Genomic DNA, 20,420 nt, shown 5'->3' with positions numbered 1-20,420 from the left:
CAGAGACACGGAGAGACGGGGGATGCTCCAAAGAGCCAAAGGAAAGGTGGTGCAAAAAGGAACAGACGTGTACGTGTTGATTCCACCCAAACCTTTCCAACGCGGACCCCCTCCTAATAGTACGGCTTTCCTACGACTCAAATCCACCAAAAAGAAACGTAGAGAAACGCCGTCTTCAATAAGCTCCGAGGGGCACCAAATCATCTTGTGCTTAGACACGATATATCTGAAATGCTCAATGCACACGATTAGTCCGCAAAAGCATTGTCATCAATCACCAAAACTACTAAGGGATAAATATGCCCTTACAAATACCCAAATAAAATGTGTAGCCCTTCTTGAAATAATTTCTTAGTGATGTTTTGAATTCATTCAAAAATTAAATTCACTTAAATTCTTTTGGCAGAAAATAACAGAGGCACAAAAAGTTATTTGGGACTTAATTTTTGTTTTCATCCCAAATTAAAACATTTGAATTGCCACCCTATGTGGGGATATTAAGTTATTACCTAAATATTTTAGGGTTCAATTTAATTCCCACTTTCAACTTTAGCATTTCAACATTATTAGGGATTAATGGGATTTATTTCCAATCCAATATTTAAACAAAAGATCTCAACCTTTTGTGGGCTAATTTTTTTGTCTTATAAATATTCCTTAAATGACAATTTAGGGTTCTGAATTACTCCAAATTTCTATTTGAGCCACATTTTCAATCAATTCAAGAACCTCCTAGTCAAAAGTTGCTAAGATCAAGAAATCACAATCAATTTTGATTTTTTTTAATTCCCTCAAATTTATTTATGAACATTCCAAGTTTGGGAAAATCTTGGGATGTGACAGATCCAATTTGGAGACCTTTTCCGGGACACTGTTGGAGGGGAAATTCATCGCCGTGGCTATCTTCATCCTTATTTCCGCCACCATGTCCATGTGTGTGTAGTCCTTGGATTATGGGCCTATAATAGTGACTAGATGGCATCTCTCTCCCTTGCTTCTAAATATAAAGATCGCGTTGGCTTGTCACTCTATGATCATACTATGTATGGATTTCTTTTGGATTGTTTTGAGTTCTTTGTTGCATGATTTATAGACATATAAGTTCTCTGATCAAAGTCTTTCATAGGCCATGTTTGGATGAATGATATCCAAGGAAAAGTTGTGTATGTTAGTTGGGTTTAATCTTGCAAGTAATCAATCCGGTGACAGAAGGGGGAAAAGACTTGTATTGTGCTATTGCCACAAAGATATTAATATAGTTCACTAGTTTTCTCGGTGATGAACTGGAGGTAAAGAGAATATAATAACTAAATTATGTCACTTTTCTTAATGCAATATGTCATTTCTACTTAATGCCTAGAGATGCATGCCAAATAGCGGTCTAGGATGAAGTATTAGCAGTAGATGTAGTTAGATAACTGTCTATGGATACATGGACGTAATATTTATGCAATCATGACATATATGATCGTATCATGAACACTACAATATAATTGATAAACAACTATAATTTTTTCGCCACATCTATATTATCTGGAGAGATCCCACTAGTGAAATTATGGATCCCAATATTTAATTTTCATAATAAAAACCTTGATCAATAATTTTTTTGTTATTTCATATTTTGTACATTTATTTACACTTGATTACAATAAGTACTTACAACCGCAAAATACATTAATACTCGTAATTAGCAAAGCTAGTGAGGTTGACACGAATTACTAGAAGTGGTGGGGATAAAGTGAAGTGTTTTAATTGTCTGTAGGTACTGATCATTGGCTACAAACTAAGACTCTGTGGATTGATACCTTGGTTCTCTTGCGCTTCGAGGACAAACAATCGCGTTCACTATGCATAAAGATTATCTAGCAATACCACTGACAACGGGTAAAGGAGATGTTAGTCACTACTATTTTAAAGTTGAGTCGGGAATTTTATACATATTATTGATGAAATCAAGAAAATTCAAAACTCGCGTATTGTGATCATACATTGTGTTCACCATTCACATGTTATGTTATAAAAAAGTGTTGTTCAAAAGAGATCGACAATTCTGCACTGACGTGCATCTGCACCTGCGCATGAACAAGAAATTTTGAAAAAATAGTAAAAAGGTAAAAAAAACATGAAATTTTTAGGCATCTTAGATGCTCATGTGCGCAAGGTGCATGCAAATTTTTGTGGTGTTTGGTCATCTGAGGATCTATTTCAGGTGTTTGAGAAACTTCTAAAAGAACACTGTTCGCCGCCGATTTTTGTTTTTTTTCGTACGGGGTCCTCAAATGTTCAAACACCACGAAATTTTGTGTGCTCCTAGAACACATGAGCATCTTGGATGCCTAAAATTTTCATATATTTTGATTTTTTTACTATTTTTTACACTTTATTGTTCATCGGGTGGAGATGAGCCTCGGCACCATTTTTAATTATCGTGTCCAGAGTCCAATATTGGAGCATGGATGTGTTGTAAGCTAGTTGTGTATCCCCGGAAGAACGGTGGTCATTTATTTATAAAAGAACCCAATAAATTAACAATTTATATTATCCAAAGGCAACCAACCTATGGAAATTTAATCTACTCTGGAGTTTTAGACTTTATCTATACTTGAGATAAACAAGCATTCAATCTCTATTAAGATTGATATTTGTGAAAGCCCTCTAGTGTTCCTCTATATTCATGGATATAAAAGCAAATGAACACATATAAATACAAAATGATACATCAATATGGCAAAATTAATTTGCGGAGAATTATGATGTTGTCTTTTTAATTGTGCTTATCCCTAGAAGGAATTAGGTTTAAGATATTAAGTGCATGTTTTCAAAGGGGGAATATCCCAAACTAAATAATAAGGAGAAAGCACAATTCCCCTGCAATATTTTTTATCAAATATTTATTTCTATCAACAGAAAATTATGTAAGGCTAAGCATTTACCATAATATTGATGTTGCATTATGTAGTTACTTATGCTAATTATGATGGAAAAAATCAGTTCAGATTGTAAATTAAAGGTCCAAGTTATTATAATAAAGTAAAAACTATTGACATAAATAAGTAGGAATCTATTATTATATAATTTATCAAGACCGTGTGAATTGTTCAAAAGTGTGTGCTTCAATATTGTAGTTCATTTTGTCATCTCTGCATATTTGCTATTGATCCTATATTTTGTGTAAGCTCTATAAACTATAAAGTAAGGTTTGTGATTATTTGTATTTATGCTACACCATTCTCCAATGGCCTCTGCAGCTCCTTGTGTAACTCTTTTTTTGCATTACAACCTTGTATTACATGCCTTCTGCATCACATTGTTGCTCATTGTTAATTATATAGGAACCAAGGCGTCCATCTTGAACATTTAATGCCACATTAATCTTAGCTTAGAAACCCAAAATAGATTTAATAACTACTCCCTCCTTCCATGTATATATGGCCTAATGCATTTTTCAAGGCTAACTTTGACCACATGTTAGAGCAATAATATATGACATGCAAGTTAAACAAAGCACATCATCAAGTTCGTACGTACAAGAAGCTTCTAATGATATAATTTTCACATTATACATCTCATATATTATTAATCTTATCAATAGTCAACGGCAACCTCGAAAAATGTATTTGACCCTATATATACGGAAGGAGGGAGTAAGAGAAAGATTACGCTACTTTGCCTCTTGTGGTATAGTTGTATTCGACAAATGATATGTATAAATTATTATAGAAGCTTTGCATCACATATGATTTTTAGCCTTTCACCTAGAGTATTAAGTTATGTATCAATTCATTGATTCTATTAGTGTAAAACTTTGTGTTGGCCAAACATTTATATAATTGGTCTTAAGAATTGCACATTTCTGGCTTTTTGTGGGTGATTCTTTTCACATATTTACAATATATATGGATGAACCATACCGACTACACATGAGGAAAACTATGAGAATTTGTGTCAACATCGTTAGGTCCCACTAGATGTGTCTCCTTCCATAAAGGCGGAAGCTATGTAAAATAAGAGGTGGGATACTTTACCATTTGGACTAGGATAGACATCACTGCCTCAATGCTTTGGATTGACTCGCGACAGAGCGACTAAAGCCATGTCGTTGTAAATCGTTGGTCAAGAAAGGCCCCAATGCCTCTAGCACCGATCCATCTCCCTCCATTGACCGGTCAGGGGAGACAGTAGGTCCGCATGCATCCAAGCTCTCTCCCTACATCGGAACCGTAACCAACTGTTGGAGCCCAGAGAGTCTGAAACAACTATTGTTTCTCAACATACTCCCAGATAGAGATATTCATGTCTAACTCCGTGTGTGAATAGGTAGAGCAATTATGAGAAGAGTAAGAATCGACAACAATGATATTGGGTCTAACTTATAATAATATATGTTGCAAAATTAAAACAATGTGGTGAAACATCATGAGCCAAATATGATGTAAAGAGGCATTGCAACAAATAGTTCATAAAATGGAGGAAGTACTAAACTTATAACTCGTTTTTTAAACATACTACATAACTAGAACTCTAGGGGATTTTAACACATAATCTAGGAGTAATCACTAGAAAAACTTAGTCGTAAGGTTTAGCCCGTTGCCACAAAATCTAATGCATGAGTCCCACATGTAAGAGTCTAAAGACAATGACTCAAATAGTTTTTTTGTCTCTCTAATTTTTTTTAAGTTTCACTTTAAATATGGCCAAATATTTCAAAAACATACTAAATCCTTAAATATATAGCCATTTGAGCTTATATTTTTCAAGAATACTAAGGACCCTTGATAGATTTAATAAATCTAGTCGAGTCATAATGTTTTTCACTTTTAAGTATATAGGAACTAATGTGTCCAAGTTTAACATTTAATGCCACATTAATATTAGCTTAAAAACCAAAATATATTTAAGAACTAATAGAAAGATAAAAAACATAATAAATTTAAGAACTAATAGAACGATGACATTGTTTTGCCTCTTGTTGTATGTTTGTATTCATCAAATGATATGTATGAATTTTCTTTAGATGTGTTGTATCACGTCTGATTTTTGGCACTATGTTTTTAGCCCTTTACCTAGAGTATTGAGCTCTATGTCAATTTGTTGATTCCATTAGTGCACAACATGTTTGTTGGCCAAACATTGATATAATTGGCCTTAACAATTGCACATTTTTGTCTTTTTGTGTGAATTTTTTCACGTATTTCAATTAAAACATGGATGAACCATACTAACTACACATGAGGAAAACCATGAGAATTTACGTACAACATCGTTAGGGCCCACTAGATGTTAGGGCTAAAGGTAATAAGATGTCGGATAATTTCCAATTTGGAATAGGACATACATGACCCCCTTGATGCTTTGGATTGGCTCCCGGGAGAGCGACAAAAGCACTGTCGTTGTAAAACATTATCCAAGTAAGGCATCAATGCCTCTGTCCTCGATACGTCTCCCTCCATTCACCGACCAGGGAGAGCCGCTAGGTCCACGTGCATCCAAGCTCTCTCCCTACACTAGAGTTGTAACCAATTGTTGGAGCCCAGAGAGTCTGAAACAAATAGCGGTTCTTGACACACTCCCGAGGTATTCATGTCTCACTCCATGCATGACTAGTTAGAGCAATTATGAGAAGGGTAAGAATCTACAACAATGATATTGGTCTAATTTCTATAATATATGTTGCAAAAGTAAAACACGAGAAACAACTATGATGTAATTAAAGAGTCATTATATGCAACAAGTAGTTCATATAATGGAAGAAATATTAAACTTATAACTCTTTTTTTCAAACATACTACATATCTAGTACTCTAGAGGATTTTAACACATAACCAGTTCTAGGAGTAATCACTAGGAAAACAGAGTCGTCGGGTCTAGCTGGTTCACACAAAATCTAGTGCATGAGTCCCACATGTAAGTGTCAAAAGACAACAACTCAACTATATTTTTTTGTCTCTCTAAAAATATTCACTTCAAATATGGCCAAAAAATTTAAAAACGTTCTACAGCCTTAAATATCTTGACAAATGAGCTTAGTTTTCTCAAGAATACTAACGATCGTTGATTGATTTACTAAATCTAGTGTGAGTCACAATGTTGTTCATTGTTAAGTACTCCCTCCGTCCGAAAAAATTTGTCCCTCAAATGGATGCATCTAGCACTAAGTAGATACATCCATTTGAGGGACAATCTTTTTCGGACGGAGGGAGTATATAGGAACCAACACGTCTATCTCGGACATTTATTGCCACATTAATCTTAGTTCAAAATAACCAAAGTAGATTTAATAACTGAGAGAAAGACCACGCTGCTTTGCCTCTTGTTGTATGGTTGTATTCGGCAAATGATATGTACGTATAAATTTCCTTAGATGCTTTGCATCACATCTGAAGTTTAGCCCTATGGTTTTTATCCCTTCACCTAGAGTATTGAACTCTATGTCAATTCGTTGATTTACAACTTTTTGCTGGCTAAACATTGATATAATTGGCTTTAAGAATTGCACATTTCTGAATTTTCATGTGTAATTTTTTTCATGTATTTCCGTTAAAATATAGATGAAGTATACTCACTACACATGAGGAAAACCATGAGAATTTACATACAACATCATTACGGCCCACAAGATATCTTCTTCCCTCACGACGGAAGCTAAAGGTAAAATAAGACATAGGATACTTTCCAATTGGGAATAGGACAGTCATCACTCCCTCGATGCTTAGGATTGGCTCATGGAAGACGACAAAAGCCATGTCGTTGCAAAACGTTTGCCAAGAAAGGCCTCAATACCTCCGGCCCCGATCCATCTCCCTCCAGTAAAAGACCAGGGGAGTCGCTAGGTCCACGTGCATCCAAGCTCTCCCTACACTAGAACGGTAACCAACTGTTGGAGCCCAGCAAGTGTGAAACAACTAGCGGTTCTCGACACACTCCTGGATAGAGATATTCATGTCACACTCTATATCTGACTAGTTAGAGCAATTATGAGAAGGGTAAGAATCTACAACAATGATATTGGTCTAATTTCTAGTAATATATGTTGCAAAATTGAAACAATTGGGTAAAACATCAAAAACCAAATATGATGTGAAGAGTCATTATGCAACAAATAGTTCAGATAATGGAAGAAATATTAAACTTATAACTCGTTTTTTCAAACATACCACATGACTAGAACTCTATGGGATTTTAACACATAACTAATTCTAGGAGTAACCACTAGAAAAACATAGTTGTAATGCCGCTTGACACTAACTCGTGTGCATGAGTCCCACATGTAAGTGTCTAAAGAGTAAAGATAACGACTTTGGCTAGATTTTTTTGTCTCTCTTAGAACTTTTAATTTTCACTTCAAATACGGCAAAAAAAAATCAAAAACATTTGAAAGCCCTAAATATCTTGATAGATGAGCTTAGATTCTTCAAGAATACTAAGGACCTTCGATTGATTTACTGAAAAAAAAATCCTTTTTCCAGTAAACATTGAATTTGCACTTCAAATTTGGTAGAAATTTGATAAGAATAGTCCAAACTCCTCAATGGCCAAGGAAAGAATGTAGCTAAAACTTTTCCAGAATACTAACCGGAAACATCTTGGTTTACTAGAACATTTTCATTTGACTGTTAACTTTGAATTTTCATCTCAAATTTGGCCAAAACTAAAAAAACACTGATGAGTAAGTTGGCTAAGGCAAGGCTGAAAGGGCCGTGCCCTGCCCAGCCCATGCTATTTTTTGTAGTGTATATTTCGTTTTCGGCCATGAAACACAATCCCAATAATTATTTTCTACAGTCGGCCCGTCCAGCTTTCTGGGCCAAGCTCCGCCACTGCTTGAGTGTGTATACGTACGTTAAACCTCGTTGATAACTAATGGTTTTGCTAATTCGTATTTGCTGTTTTAGGCTTTCAAATTTACAATCTGCAATCGAGTTGAGCACACCGAGACCGGTGATGAGTGATGACACCTCTTGGCAAGTTAATATCTCGAGCTCGGATGTACCTTCAACTTCGAACGTGTACACCAGGATTTGGTTTTTTCGATCCATCCCAAACAGGCCTAAAGGTACGTGAGGTCGGCAAGCATGGGCAGATTAAGATTCGTTTCCATTTCTTCTCTGGGCAAAACCCTCACGAGCATGGCTGCCGCGCGCAACCACACAAACGGTCGACAGTCACGCACGCACCGCCGCACCACACAACCCTGTCGACCACCCCGTGTCGCCATGCACCCGCAGCGATCGCGGCTCCACGTACGGGACGTGGAGCCTCCCTCCCCGTGGCCCCCTCCGTCCATATGCACGCGCCCCCGGCCTACAAAACAGGCACTGCACCTCTCGTCCTCCCACCGTACCACCGCAAGTGCAAAGTAGCTCATACATCCATCGGCGCCAGACTACTGACTCAGCTCCTCCACCGACCACCAGACCCAGACCGATGGCTTCTTCTTCCGTGCTGCTCGGAGGAGGCGCGGGCGCCGCCGCCTTCACCGGCGCCGCCGCCGGCAAGGCTCTTCCCAGGCCGTGCTTCCTCGCCGCTCGTCCCCACACCGTCAGCGGCGGACGCCTCTGCCTGCAAACCCCTCCTAGGGCGACTCCCGTACGTGCACTTGATGTTATTACTACCACACTTGCTGGTGTTTTGTTCTTTGCGATTTTACGTATGCTGACTGTTCGTTGATTCATTCGTGCGTCAGGCTAACGACGCCGTCGAGAACGTGAAGGGGGCGGCCGGGGAGGCCGGAGACAAGGTCTCGGAAGGGGCGGACAGCGTGTCGAAGGCGGCGGGCGACGCGGCGGGCAAGGTACAGGAGGCCGTGGAGGGCGCGGTGGAGGGAGCCAAGGACCTCGGCGAGAAGGCGAAGCAGGCGACGGAGGAGGCGTGGGATGCCACCAAAGACGCCGCGCAGGGCGCCGCCGACAACGTGACCGCCGCGGTCGAGGATGTGAGCAAATGAGCTCAACATTTGCGTATCAGTTATTCAGTTGGCCGATTGAGTATTCAACATGCATGATGTGCATGCGAGTGTCTGTTTTGTGGGTCTCATCATTAATGATGTATGCTTTGTATAAGAGCTACAACGTTGGTCAAAAGCTGTGCTAAGAAACCTTACACACGAGTCTATTGCGCACCATTATTATGCTAACGAAAAGTTGCTAGAATAGGCTGTTTCTAATTGAGTTGAAGCACCGATTCTAGTTAAGTAAAATATTTGTTTTGCCCCCATCCGGAGAAAAAAATAGTATATACACACAACTCGCACATATTTAACCCAAATGACCAATATTACCAGCAATTACAAACCTTGCAATTTACCATGAACCCACGAGTCTCCTTGCAGGCTTGCACGGTTGCACCGATCCTCCTAATACCCTTGCAATATGCATCATCATCATCCAAGCATCGACCCCTTTGCTCATCACCTAGCATCCAATAACATCTACAATCTTGAAATTACACCCTATGGAAAAGCTCACCCACAAATCGGTACTAGGCCACTGTCTACCCTATGGACCTTTCAATTCAGTGGCGGAGGTTGAGATGAAATAATTGCTTTAGGATGATTTTTATTGAAAAATAGACCTAATACTAAGGCATATATACAAGTTTTCTCCTAAAGCAAACCCCTTCGCATCGCCTCCCCTCAAGCAACGCCTCCCCCCCCCCCTCCCCTCCCCCCGAACCCTAGTCACCAGCCCACATTCGAGACCTCCCCTACTGCCTACGACAAGGGCCGCGGTGGTTAGCCGGGTGAAAAGCTTGACTCGGCTAGCCGGGTGGCCAATTTTCATGTTTTGACCCTTTACGTAAAGTTTACCCGGATCTGACCCTTGTTCGAAAATATTTTGGGATTTGACCCTTTTACCTATCGCCGTAGTCTTTGGCGGTAGGGTCAAGTCTCTGTGTAGCTGTACCATCCCAAGATCATGCTGGCACACACAGTACATTGATGCAAAGATTCAAAGTTCAATCACACCTGAATTTATTACACGATTCTCATATCGAGTCTTTATTACATCATAATAAATTCGGCCGAAGGCCAACTCATGAGAAATAAACTAAATAAAGTTGCGGAAGCGTAGACGAATAGCGAGTCCATCCGACTCCAAAGGCAATCGCCAAGCGTGGATCGTAGCCTCACTCCTGATCGGAAAACTCCTCTGCAACATAAGACGTTGCAGCCGTGTAGGTCAGCATTTTGAATATGCCGGCAAGTCATGAAAAGAGAACAACAATAAAATTACTAATACTATATGCAATTTGGCTGTGGGGCTCTATGTTTCATTGTTTTGCGAAAAAGCCGGTTTTTTTTCCTACAACAGGAACTTGTTTGCAATTACTATAAAAATTTTGGTAGTTAATGAGATGGTTCCGCCAACCAATGTCTCGTTCCCAATTATTAAATAACCCCCTCAATTAATTTATTAAGCTCAGTGTTGAGATATCCGAAATACTCCAATTCCAGAGGCTCTTTTGTCCGTAACCGGGGACACGGCTAATCGATTAGGTTGTTACTCTGCAGAGGTTTGTGCACTTTACCCGCAAGAATCGTTCCCTCCCTTTAAGTCTTCGCACTGCCTGGTGTTTGAAGACGGGACGAACGAAACAGGGTCTTCCGAAGAGTTCCTCTGGGCCACTGCCGGTGCCCATCCAATCCTACCGTTCTTCTACATCTCGTAGCACCGTCCGTCCAGAGTCACGCCTGGGGTCGACCAAGCCAGAGCCCATAATGGCTTGCGGCTGCACAGGTAAGCTTCCGGTCAATGGGGTATCCATCCGTCTCTTCGTGGCTGGGTGAAGCTTTCCGCAAGATGTCATGGCGCTTCTCCATGCATCCCGGCCATCCGCTGGTTTCTCCAGGGTGCCCGTCAACCGTCCTCCACCCAGTAGTGAATTTTGAAGTCCATCTTGAGCTTGACGTCATGGGGTTGTCATCATCTTGACTCTCACATCTCCCTTATGAATCACTCAACCAACCCCGTCTACGAGCATAGCAAAATAAACTACATCGTCCTGGGCATTGGTAACAAGGGAGAAGGGTTCATCCTACCTCATGATACTACTTAAGAACATAACTTAACAAAATTCTCCTACTGCATGCATGGTGGGGAGGTATAACTCTAATGCAATAAAATCATAGGTATTGTAAAAACATGATCAAATGACTTGCCTGGCTGACGGTCTTCGAAAGCTAGCGTCTCGTAATAGCAGGCTTCGCACTCCGGAAATTCTACCGAGTCAAACAATAGCACAAATAAGTATAGCACAATATAACATAACAGCAAGTTGAAGTAAAACACCCACGTACTCAAACCAAAACCAAAGAAAAACTCGGAGAAAGCAAATCAAGGTTTTCATCATATCAAGCAACAACTAAGAAATAGTTTTACACAACTAAAACTTTTCTTAACAGAACCTAAGCATTGGTTTTGCTAACTAACAGAAGGAAAAACATCATACCAACTAGGAGCAAAAAGAATCACATCAAAAGCTATTATAGAACTCCTATTATGCCTAAAACAATGCTAGCAAGGAAAATAAAATAAAAAAATTTATTCTACTGTAAATAAAAGTTCATCCTCTGTAGCTACAGAAGCTAATCTAAAATAAACTATAACATAACAAAAATAAAATTATTTACTAACTAGAACAGTAAGAAAACAGTAGCTAGCTAAATAAACAAGAAAAACTTAATTTCAACATAAAACTAATTGTTTATTAAATCTAAAATACCAAAACAACTTCCTACTGCTAGGCATGGTCAAATCTAATCAGTAGAAAAAAGAATCACTAAAAAATAATAATCCTAACTCAATTTATGGCAGAAAAACTAATCTGTCTAAATCTAATATAAAACTATTTCTAATAATTTAAACATGGCTAAACCTATTTTCTACAGAAACTACAACAAATTTGCAAACTAGCAAAAAAAATAATCAACTAAAAATAATAAGTAACCTAAAAGATATAGATTTTTCAAGATTGGAACTATTCTGTTTTAAAACAGAAACGAAAATAAAACTAAAAATAAAACTAACGCGCTAACGGGCCGAAACAGTGAGCGTTCTAAAACTAAACAGCGCCTAAGCGTTTAATAATCCAACGCGTCCACGGGCTAACAGAAATAAACCAGTCGGCCGGTCCAACTAAACCACAACATAAAATAAACCGATCTAAACCGAAACTAAAACCGATCTAAACAAATAAACCTAACCCTTCACTACTTCTAATCTACTCCGTAGATTGCAGATCGAACGGTGGGGGGGGGCGGCTCCGGTGACTTACAGTGTGGCGACGACGGCGACGGTCAACGGCGGCTCGGGCGTGGACGGCGCGGCTGCTCCGGTGATCCTGGGCGGCGGCGGCGACGTCGGGGAGATGCGGCGGAGCGTGGCGAGGTCGATGGTGGTCTCGGTGGAGCTCGGGGGCGACTGGAGCGGCGGGGACGAGGCGGTGCAGAGCCCGGTGCTCTGCAGCTCCGGCGGGCGGCGAACGAGATCAGGGGCGACGGCTTCGGGGCTCCTGGGCAGGGAGATGATGTCAAGGAGGTGCGGCACGAAGTGGAGGTTCGGGTGAAGTAGCATGAATGGGAAGGGGGTGCTCACCGGTGGCAGAAACGGCGGCGAACCAAGGCGGCGGCGGCGAGATGCGTTCGGCGAGGGCGTGAGCTACGGGTGGGTTTGAGCTTAGGGTTTTAGGGGGATCGAGAGAGGAGGGTGCTGGGTTTATATAGGGCATCAACTTGGGCAAGGGGCGTCTCGGGATCGTGATCCCGTGGAACTCGGACGCGGCGGCGACGGCGAACGCGCTCTGGCGCGGCATAGCGTGGGCGAGGGGAAAAGGAGAGGGCGGGCCCCGCGGGTCAGTGAGGGGGAGAGAGAGGGGAGCGAACGGGCGAGCGATCGGGAGAGGGTTCGGGCGTGCGGGCGCGCTGGGGCAGGCCGGCTCGGGCGTCGGTGGCCTGCGCCTGGCCCGCTGTGGGCTGCGCTCGGCGCTGGCTGGGCCGGTTGGCCTGGCTGGCGCCTGGGGCTTTTTTTTTGAATTAGAGGGAAAGAAAAAATATAGAAAAAAAATATATATATTATTATTATATAGGACATACATATATCAAAATTCTCAGGGGAATTAATCCTACAACGTGAACATTTTTCAGAGGTAAAACTCAAACTTAAAAAAAAAAGAAAAAAAACATTTTTTTGGAAATCCCAAATAATAATCAAATTTGAATTCAAACTTTTTGGCAATATTTTTCTTCTGACATCTTTGGAGTGTCATGTTAGCTCCTCTCATACTTTTGCTCAAGTATTTGTCAGGCATTGTTTGAAATAAATTCAACTGCCAATTTGAATCCAAATTCCAACAAACTCAAAAGCCTCTGGAAAAATTCAAATGTCACTTAATTCAAGCAATATGCATAGATGCTTAGCTACAATTGTAAAACATTCCAGATGGGAAATTTGGGATGTTACAATAGCCTACCGCCACGGGCCTTGACAGTAGGACTTAACCGCGCCGTCACATTCATTTAAAATTGAAACGTAGGCTATATAACCCTACCGTCATAATCTTGGTCGGTAGGTGCATGCAATGCGTTAGTCCGTGCATGCATGCAGGCCGGCTGGGCTAGAGGGCTTGTAATTATACAGCTACAACGTGCCGACTGCTGATGCATGCATTTTTGCCTAGCTAGCTCAGCAGCAGCAGAGGGCACGGGTTAGGCTGGTCATAGTGGGGAGTAACTTAGACTAGTAACATGCATATGTTACTAGTCTATGTTACTACCTCTATAGTGCACAGTATCATAGATTAGTATCATAGGTGGTCTCATTTATTGCCATGCATGACACATACTCCCTCGGTTCCTTAATATTTGTCTTTCTAGGCATTTCAAATGGACTAAACATACGGATGTATGTAGACATATTTTAGAGTGTAGATTCATTCATTTTGCTCCGTATGTAGTCACTTGTTACAATCTCTAGAAAGACAAATATTTGGGAACGGAGGGAGTAGTAGCACCACATTTATTATGTTATGGTATCTACCTATGTTACTATAACCATCTCTCTCTTCTTTAATTGCCTGCCACATAAGCATGTTTGCGAGTCCCAAGTACATGATAGTACTTATGTTACCCCCACTATGGTCAGCCTTAATCCAGTTCCTTCGCATCGGTAGGAAAGAAAAGAAAAGCAACGACGGGGTCACATCCACTTGTACTCCCTCCGTTCTAAAATATAGTGTTTCCTCTATTCCCGTGCTTCAACTTTGAACATAAATTTAACCAACGAGACCGACTACAGCTGGAGCAAAGGTTATACCAGTGAATTCGTATTCAAAAGAAGTTTTCAATTATATAATTTTTTCTCCAGCCGCAGTCGGTCTTGTTGGTTAAATTTATGGTCAAAGTTGGACCTCGGAAAACGCTGGCACACTATATTTTGAAATGGAGGATGTATGTTGGAGTCAAACGGGCTAGCGCTTACTAGAGCATGTGTGTTGGATGTCATAGCTAGCGCTTACTAGCCTGCTGCTGCTAGCCCATACTACCATGTAGGGCCGTAGGGTGGTAAAGAGTATGAAGTGACTGTAGAGGAGAAGAGAAAAATATTGTGCAAGCTAGGGGTAGGCTGAGTCAGGCTTTTCACGATCACGCCAGAGAACAGCGACCTCGCATGCATGTTGAAGGAGCGAATAGACTATCGCCGACGACCGTAGCGGTAGGTTACACAGCCTACCACCAAAGGCCCTGACGATAGGGTATTTTCAACATTAAACAGCCATCATGACGCAGTCAAGTCCTACCGTTATTTACTTTGGCGGTAAGTTGTGTAACCCTACCGTCAAGGACTACGGCGGTAGGTAAAAGGGTCATATCTCAAAATATTTTCAAACAAGGATCAGATCCGGGTAAACTTTACAAAAAGTTCAAAACATGAAAATTGGCCTAGCCGGGTCGGACTATGGCGGCTGTTTCCTTCGTGGGGGCGTGATCTTTGGGGTTATGACCCCATGGCTGGCGCATATTCCAGCGTAAGCGTTACCAGAGGGGCTAGTGGCTTCAGGTGCGGTCACAGATGGAGTGGCAATGATGGCGAGAATGGTGGCTTGTCTTCCTCTGAGTTTCAAGGAGGCCCAAGACTGCTTCCCTTCAATGTTGTCCTCTCACTCTCCGGCGGCAAGGTACTGGCAGTTTTAAGTGCTCCTACTGGCGTTAGTTCAGCTTTCTCGGCCCTCCCGTCCAAGTTTGTCTAGGTGTAGGTGATTTTCGCTTGGTTTCACTCCAATTAACCGAGTTTTGATAGGTTTTTGGATTCGAATTTTCTTATAAACCAAATCAAATATGTAGGTTTTTTGGTTTGGTTTTTCTTATAAACTAGACCAATTATATATTCTTCTTATGCTTCAGGGGTGGCTAGCTAGTGCGCAGGCCCATGACTCCTTTGCGTCGGGTTGAGGCGGACCTACGTTGTCCCAGGCAGTGTGACAGGACACCGTTTTTTCGGGAGCCTCGCAACGATCACTTGCGGGTGGGCTGAGAGCGCGCCACAGCCGCCGCCACATGTCGCGCTCTGGGCGCTCTCTTCGTTTTTTCTTCGCACGCGTTTTCTGCTTTTTAAGCGGTTCTTTTTTCAGGTTTTTCGATTTTTTGGTTTTTCACCGGTCTTCCTTAGCTTTTGGACCCAAAAAATGAGCGAAAAAACACGTTTTCTTTTTTTTCTTCCGCGAAAGGCACGATTTTGCTTTTGTGAGAGTCACGGCCGTGCCTCTAGGAAATGAAAAAAACACGTTTTTTATTTTTTTCCTCCACGAGAGGCACGGTTTTGCTTCCGCGAAAGGCACGGTTTTGCTTTCACGAGCGTGCCTCTCGGAAACGGAAAAAAACATGTTTTCTGTTTTTCTTCTTCCGCGAGAGGCACGCTTTTGCGTTCGTGGGAGGCACAACCGCGCCTCTCGAAAACGGAAAAAAATGTGTTTTCTTTTTTTCACGAGAGGCACGACCGTGACGCATGGAAAACAAAAAAAAGTGTTTTCTGTTTTTTTTTCTCTTCCGCGAGAGGCACGGTTATGCTTTCGCTGGAGGCATGGCCGTGCCTCTTTCGGAAAGGGGAAACACATGCTCCTTGGTCATTTTTTGTCTAATTTTTTCGTCCGGTTTTTTCGCGAAAAAAAGTTCGTCAAAACCTATCAACATGGGATCTAGTTTTGAAGATCTCGACGCGAGGAATCCTACGGTGAAAACGGTTCGAGATTTGGACGCACGGTTTGAGAGATAAAATATTTTGAATAAACAGATCTATGGAAAAAGGGAAAACTTTCAGGTTGCGACAAGTGGCGCACATGCAGCACGCCACTTGTCACAACCTGAGAAGGTGGGAATGATCTTTGCAAGGAGTGCTCTTTAATTAGTGATTTCGCTGGACACCGGATAGAAATTTGGTTTTTGTTATATGTACTCTGTATTTTGGGCTTGACACCATAAAAAGTTACAAATTTGCTATTTCACATCTAGATGTAAAATAGATATCTTACATCTAACACCCCAACCGCACATCAAAGTGCTATAGGATTTGTGCAAAGGAACAGCTGTTTTTTGTGTGTGTGGGTAAAACAGCTGGTTGTTTTGTATTTTCCTGGCGTGGGCAACGCTACCTCGTTTTTTTCTTTTAGCAACCTTCTTGTTGGATAAGCTAGCTCGTTATTTTGTGTGGGTTGTGCGAGTTTGTATACATAGGCTGTTTGATTGTGGAGGTGTCCGAGGAGCATTTTTATGAGAGCAACTAGTTAACGAGCGCTTCTTCGGGAGCTTCGCAACGATCAGTATCACTTAGCGCGCTTTCAGCCGCCACGTGTCGCGCTCTGACGCTCCTTTCGGATTTTTTTTTTATTTTTCCGCACGCGTTTTCGGCTTTTTAACGGTTTTTTTTCGGGTTTTTTCGACGATTTGGTTTTTCCCCGGTCTTTCTTAGCTTTTCGATCAAAAAATTCGAAAAAAAAAATTGCGCGAAAAAAACGTGTTTTTTTTCTTTCGCGAAAGTCACGGTTTTTCTTTCGTGAGAGGCACGGTTGTGCTTTAGCGAGAGTCACGGCCGTGCCTTTCGGAAACGGAGAAAAAACGCGTTTTTTGTTTTTTTTTCCGCGAGAGGCACGGTTGTGTTTTCGCCGGAAAGGGAAAAACAAAACGTGTTTTCTATTTTTTTTCTTTCATAAGAGTCACGGTTTTGCTTCCGCGAGAGGCACGGTTGTGCTTTCGCGAAAGTCATGGCCGTACCTCTCGGAAAGGCAAAAAATACGCGTTTTCTGGTTTTTTTTTTTGCAAGAGTCACGGTTTTGCTTTCGCGAGAGGCATGGTTGTGCTTTCGCGAGAGTCACAGCCGTGCCTCTCGTAAACAAAAAAACGTGTTTTCTGTTTTTTTTCCTTCCACGAGAGTCACGATTTTGCTTCCATGAGAGGCACGGTTGTGATTTCGCGAGAGGCACGGGCGTGCCTCTTTCGGAAGGGAAAAAACCGTGCTCCCGGTTCGGTTTTTTCGCCCGGTTTTTTTCGTCCGGTTTTTTCGTGAATTTGTTTTCGTCAAAACCTATCAACATGGGATCTAGTTTTGAAGATCTCGACGCGAGGAATCCAATGGTGAAAACGGTTCGAGATTTGGACGCACGGTTTAAGAGATAAAACGTTTTGAAAAACAGATCTATGAAAAAAGGAAAAACTCTCAGGTTGCGACAAGTGGCGCGCTGCATGTGCACCACTTGTCGCGGTCTGGAAAAGTGAAGTGTTCTTTGCAACGACTACTCCTTAATTAGTGATTTTGCATTTTTATTTGTTTTTATTGTTCAGAGGAGTCGTAGAGTGTTTTTGAGATGGACAACATGGGGCCGTGAAGATCGATCTTCCGTGACGTTTTTTCTTCAACTTCCTTTATTTTCTCTATATCTGATTTTTCTTTTTGGTCATTTTCTGTTTATTTTAATTTTGTTTTTTATTTTGTATTTTCCTTTTTTTTCAAATTTGCGAATGTGACTTTTTTTGAATATTTTTGTAAATTTTGGAAATACTTTTTAATTTTTTTAAGACCTTCTGAATTTGTCAATGATTTTTATACATAATTACGATATCGTGTCTAAATGATTTTTTGGCGATGTCTCTTCAATGTTTGCTACTGCGACTTAGTTCGCCATTTTCGTGCGAGCATTGGATCCCCCAACTCGTTGGTCATTGCTTGTTTGTCGTATACCGTTTCGTTGGCCTGTTTGTCTACACTTTTTATCAGCCCATTATCGCACATGCTGGCAGCCCGTTTCGTTGCGTTGTTTCTAGACCGTGGCTAGAATGGAAAGAGATAAGAAAATAAGATCTTTATTGCGGTCGTTGTCTTCCTAGTTCATTTTGACATTGTCTTACATTTCTTCCGCCCTTCATCATCAAGATGAGATTTAGTAGTGTCTCCTTAAGTTGTTGTCCGTTGAATCTTGTTGTTGTAATTTTCGCGTAAACTTTTGATCTCCCAACATTGGATGATGTATTCCCATGTCTCCTTGTTATGTTTTGTCTACTTATCCCGTAACTAAGGCCTAATCCATTTTTTGTTCTAGGTGCAAGTCCGATCACATACTGACATGCAATAGAGGTCTCATCTTTTTAAACTTTTGTTTTTCTCTTTTTTAGTCTTTTTAAATCCATGATTTTTAAAATTTTATAAGTATTTTTTAAATTCATCGTTTGATTTGGTTTTCCGTAATTTTCATGCAAGCTCTACCTTCCGCCTTCATTGTTTTTGTTTGTTTATTGTCTATCTTGTTGTTGGCCTAGGTCTGTTCGACTCCGCTTTTGTTGGCCCTCGACTCGCAATTGGAGTCTGACCTTTTTTTGTCCTAATTGTAAGTCCACCCTCGACTCGTAACTGGACCCGGTCTGTTTTGTCCCATTTGCAAGTCTGCCCTTGGCTCGCAACTGGGGCTTGACCATTTTTTTGTCCTAGTTGCAAGTCCACCCTTGACTCGCAACTGGGACCCGGTCTTTTTTTGTTCCAGTTGCAAGTCCGTCCTCGACCTGCAACTCAGGCTTGATGTTTTTTTGTCCTAGTTGCAAGTCCGTTCTTGACTCTGGGACCCGACCTTTTTTATCTTAGTTGCAAGTCCATCGCCGACTCGTAACTGAGGCCTAACTTTTTTTTCTAGTTGACCAAACTTTTTTGTCCCAGTTGCAATACCCCCCTCGACTTGTAACTCGGACCTGACCCTTTTTTGTCCCAGTTGCAAGTCCACCCTTGAGTCAAGCTGGGCCCGACCTATTTTTTCTTAGTTGCAATTGCACTGTTGACTCGCAATTGGGTCTCAATATTTTTTGTCCTAATTGCATGTCCACCCTTGACACGCAACTGGGTTCGACCTTTTCTTTCCAGTTGAAAATCCACCCTCAATTCGCAACTATGGCCAAACCATTTTTGTCCTAGTTGCAAGTCCACTCTCGACACAAAAATGGGGCTAGACTTTTTTTCCAAGTTACAAGTCCACCCTCGACTCGCAACTGGGGCCAACCTTTTTTGTCCGAGTTGCAAGTCCACCCCCGACTTGTAACTAGGGCCCAACCTTTTTTGTCCGAGTTGCAAGTTCTTCCTCGACTCGCAACTGGGGCCCAACCTTTTTGTTCGAGTTGCAAGTCCATCCTCGACTCGCAACTAGGGCCAACTTTTTTTGCCCTAGTTGCAAGTTCGTCCTCGACTCGCAGCTGGAGCCCGACCTTTTTTGTCCGAGTTGCAAGTCCACCCTCCACTCACAACTAGGGCCCAACCTTTGTTGTTCGAGTTGCAAGTTCGTCCTCGACTCGCAGCTGGGGCCCAACCTTTTTTGTCCGAGTTGCAAGTCCACCCTTGACTCGCAACTACGGCAACCTTTTTGTGTGAGTTGCAAGTTCACCCTCGACTCACAACTAGGGCCCAACATTTTTTAGTCCCAATTACGAGTCCACCCTCGATTCGCAACTGGGGCCGACCTTTTTTCCTAGTTACAAGTCCACCATCGACTCGCAACTAGGGCTCGACCTTTCCTTCTCCCAGTTGCAAGTCCACGCTCGACTCGCAACTAGGGTCCAACCATTTTTGTCCCAGTTGCAAGTCCAAACTCGACTCGCAACTAGGGCCCAACCTTTTTTATTCCCAATTGAGAGTCCACCCTCGACTTGCCATTGCGGGTCCGAATTTTTTTTGTCCAAGTTTCAAGTCCACCCTCGTCGGCGAACAAACTGCAGATGAGCCGACCCAAGTAGCTAGGATACATTTTTTTTGTTTCGTTTTCTTCATGTTTTTCTGCTTTTTTATTTATCATTTTTCATCATTGTTTTTCCTCTCCTTTTAACTTTTCTATTTTTCAGAAGTTGATCTCATTTTTTCATATTCTGATAATTTTTTGTTTTTTTCATAAATTCACAA

The 20,420-nt window shown here is 41.5% G+C and overlaps 1 protein-coding gene across 1 annotated transcript; it reads left to right on the top strand.

The window, feature by feature from the left end:
* The first annotated feature begins 8,303 nt into the window (after nt 1–8,303).
* LOC542946 (uncharacterized) lies at nt 8,304–9,152 on the top strand. The gene is made up of 2 exons (XM_044478096.1): nt 8,304–8,589; nt 8,687–9,152. Exons 1-2 carry the CDS (start codon nt 8,428–8,430, stop codon nt 8,945–8,947), a joined length of 423 nt encoding a protein of 140 aa, XP_044334031.1. The 5' UTR covers nt 8,304–8,427; the 3' UTR covers nt 8,948–9,152.
* The last annotated feature ends 11,268 nt before the right edge of the window (nt 9,153–20,420 follow it).

Source organism: Triticum aestivum, chromosome 2D, assembly GCF_018294505.1.
Source record: "Triticum aestivum cultivar Chinese Spring chromosome 2D, IWGSC CS RefSeq v2.1, whole genome shotgun sequence".
Taxonomy (NCBI): domain Eukaryota; kingdom Viridiplantae; phylum Streptophyta; class Magnoliopsida; order Poales; family Poaceae; genus Triticum; species Triticum aestivum.
Note: the sequence above shows the minus strand (reverse complement) of the source record. Positions and strands in the feature narration are given on the sequence as shown.

Excerpts from the sequence above, each read along its gene's own strand:
- LOC542946 (XM_044478096.1), top strand. The coding sequence starts at position 8,428 with ATGGCTTCTTCTTCCGTGCTGCTCGGAGGAGGCGCGGGCGCCGCCGCC. Across the intron at positions 8,590-8,686 it reads CCCCTCCTAGGGCGACTCCC|GCTAACGACGCCGTCGAGAA; the intron begins GTACGTGCACTT and ends TTCGTGCGTCAG.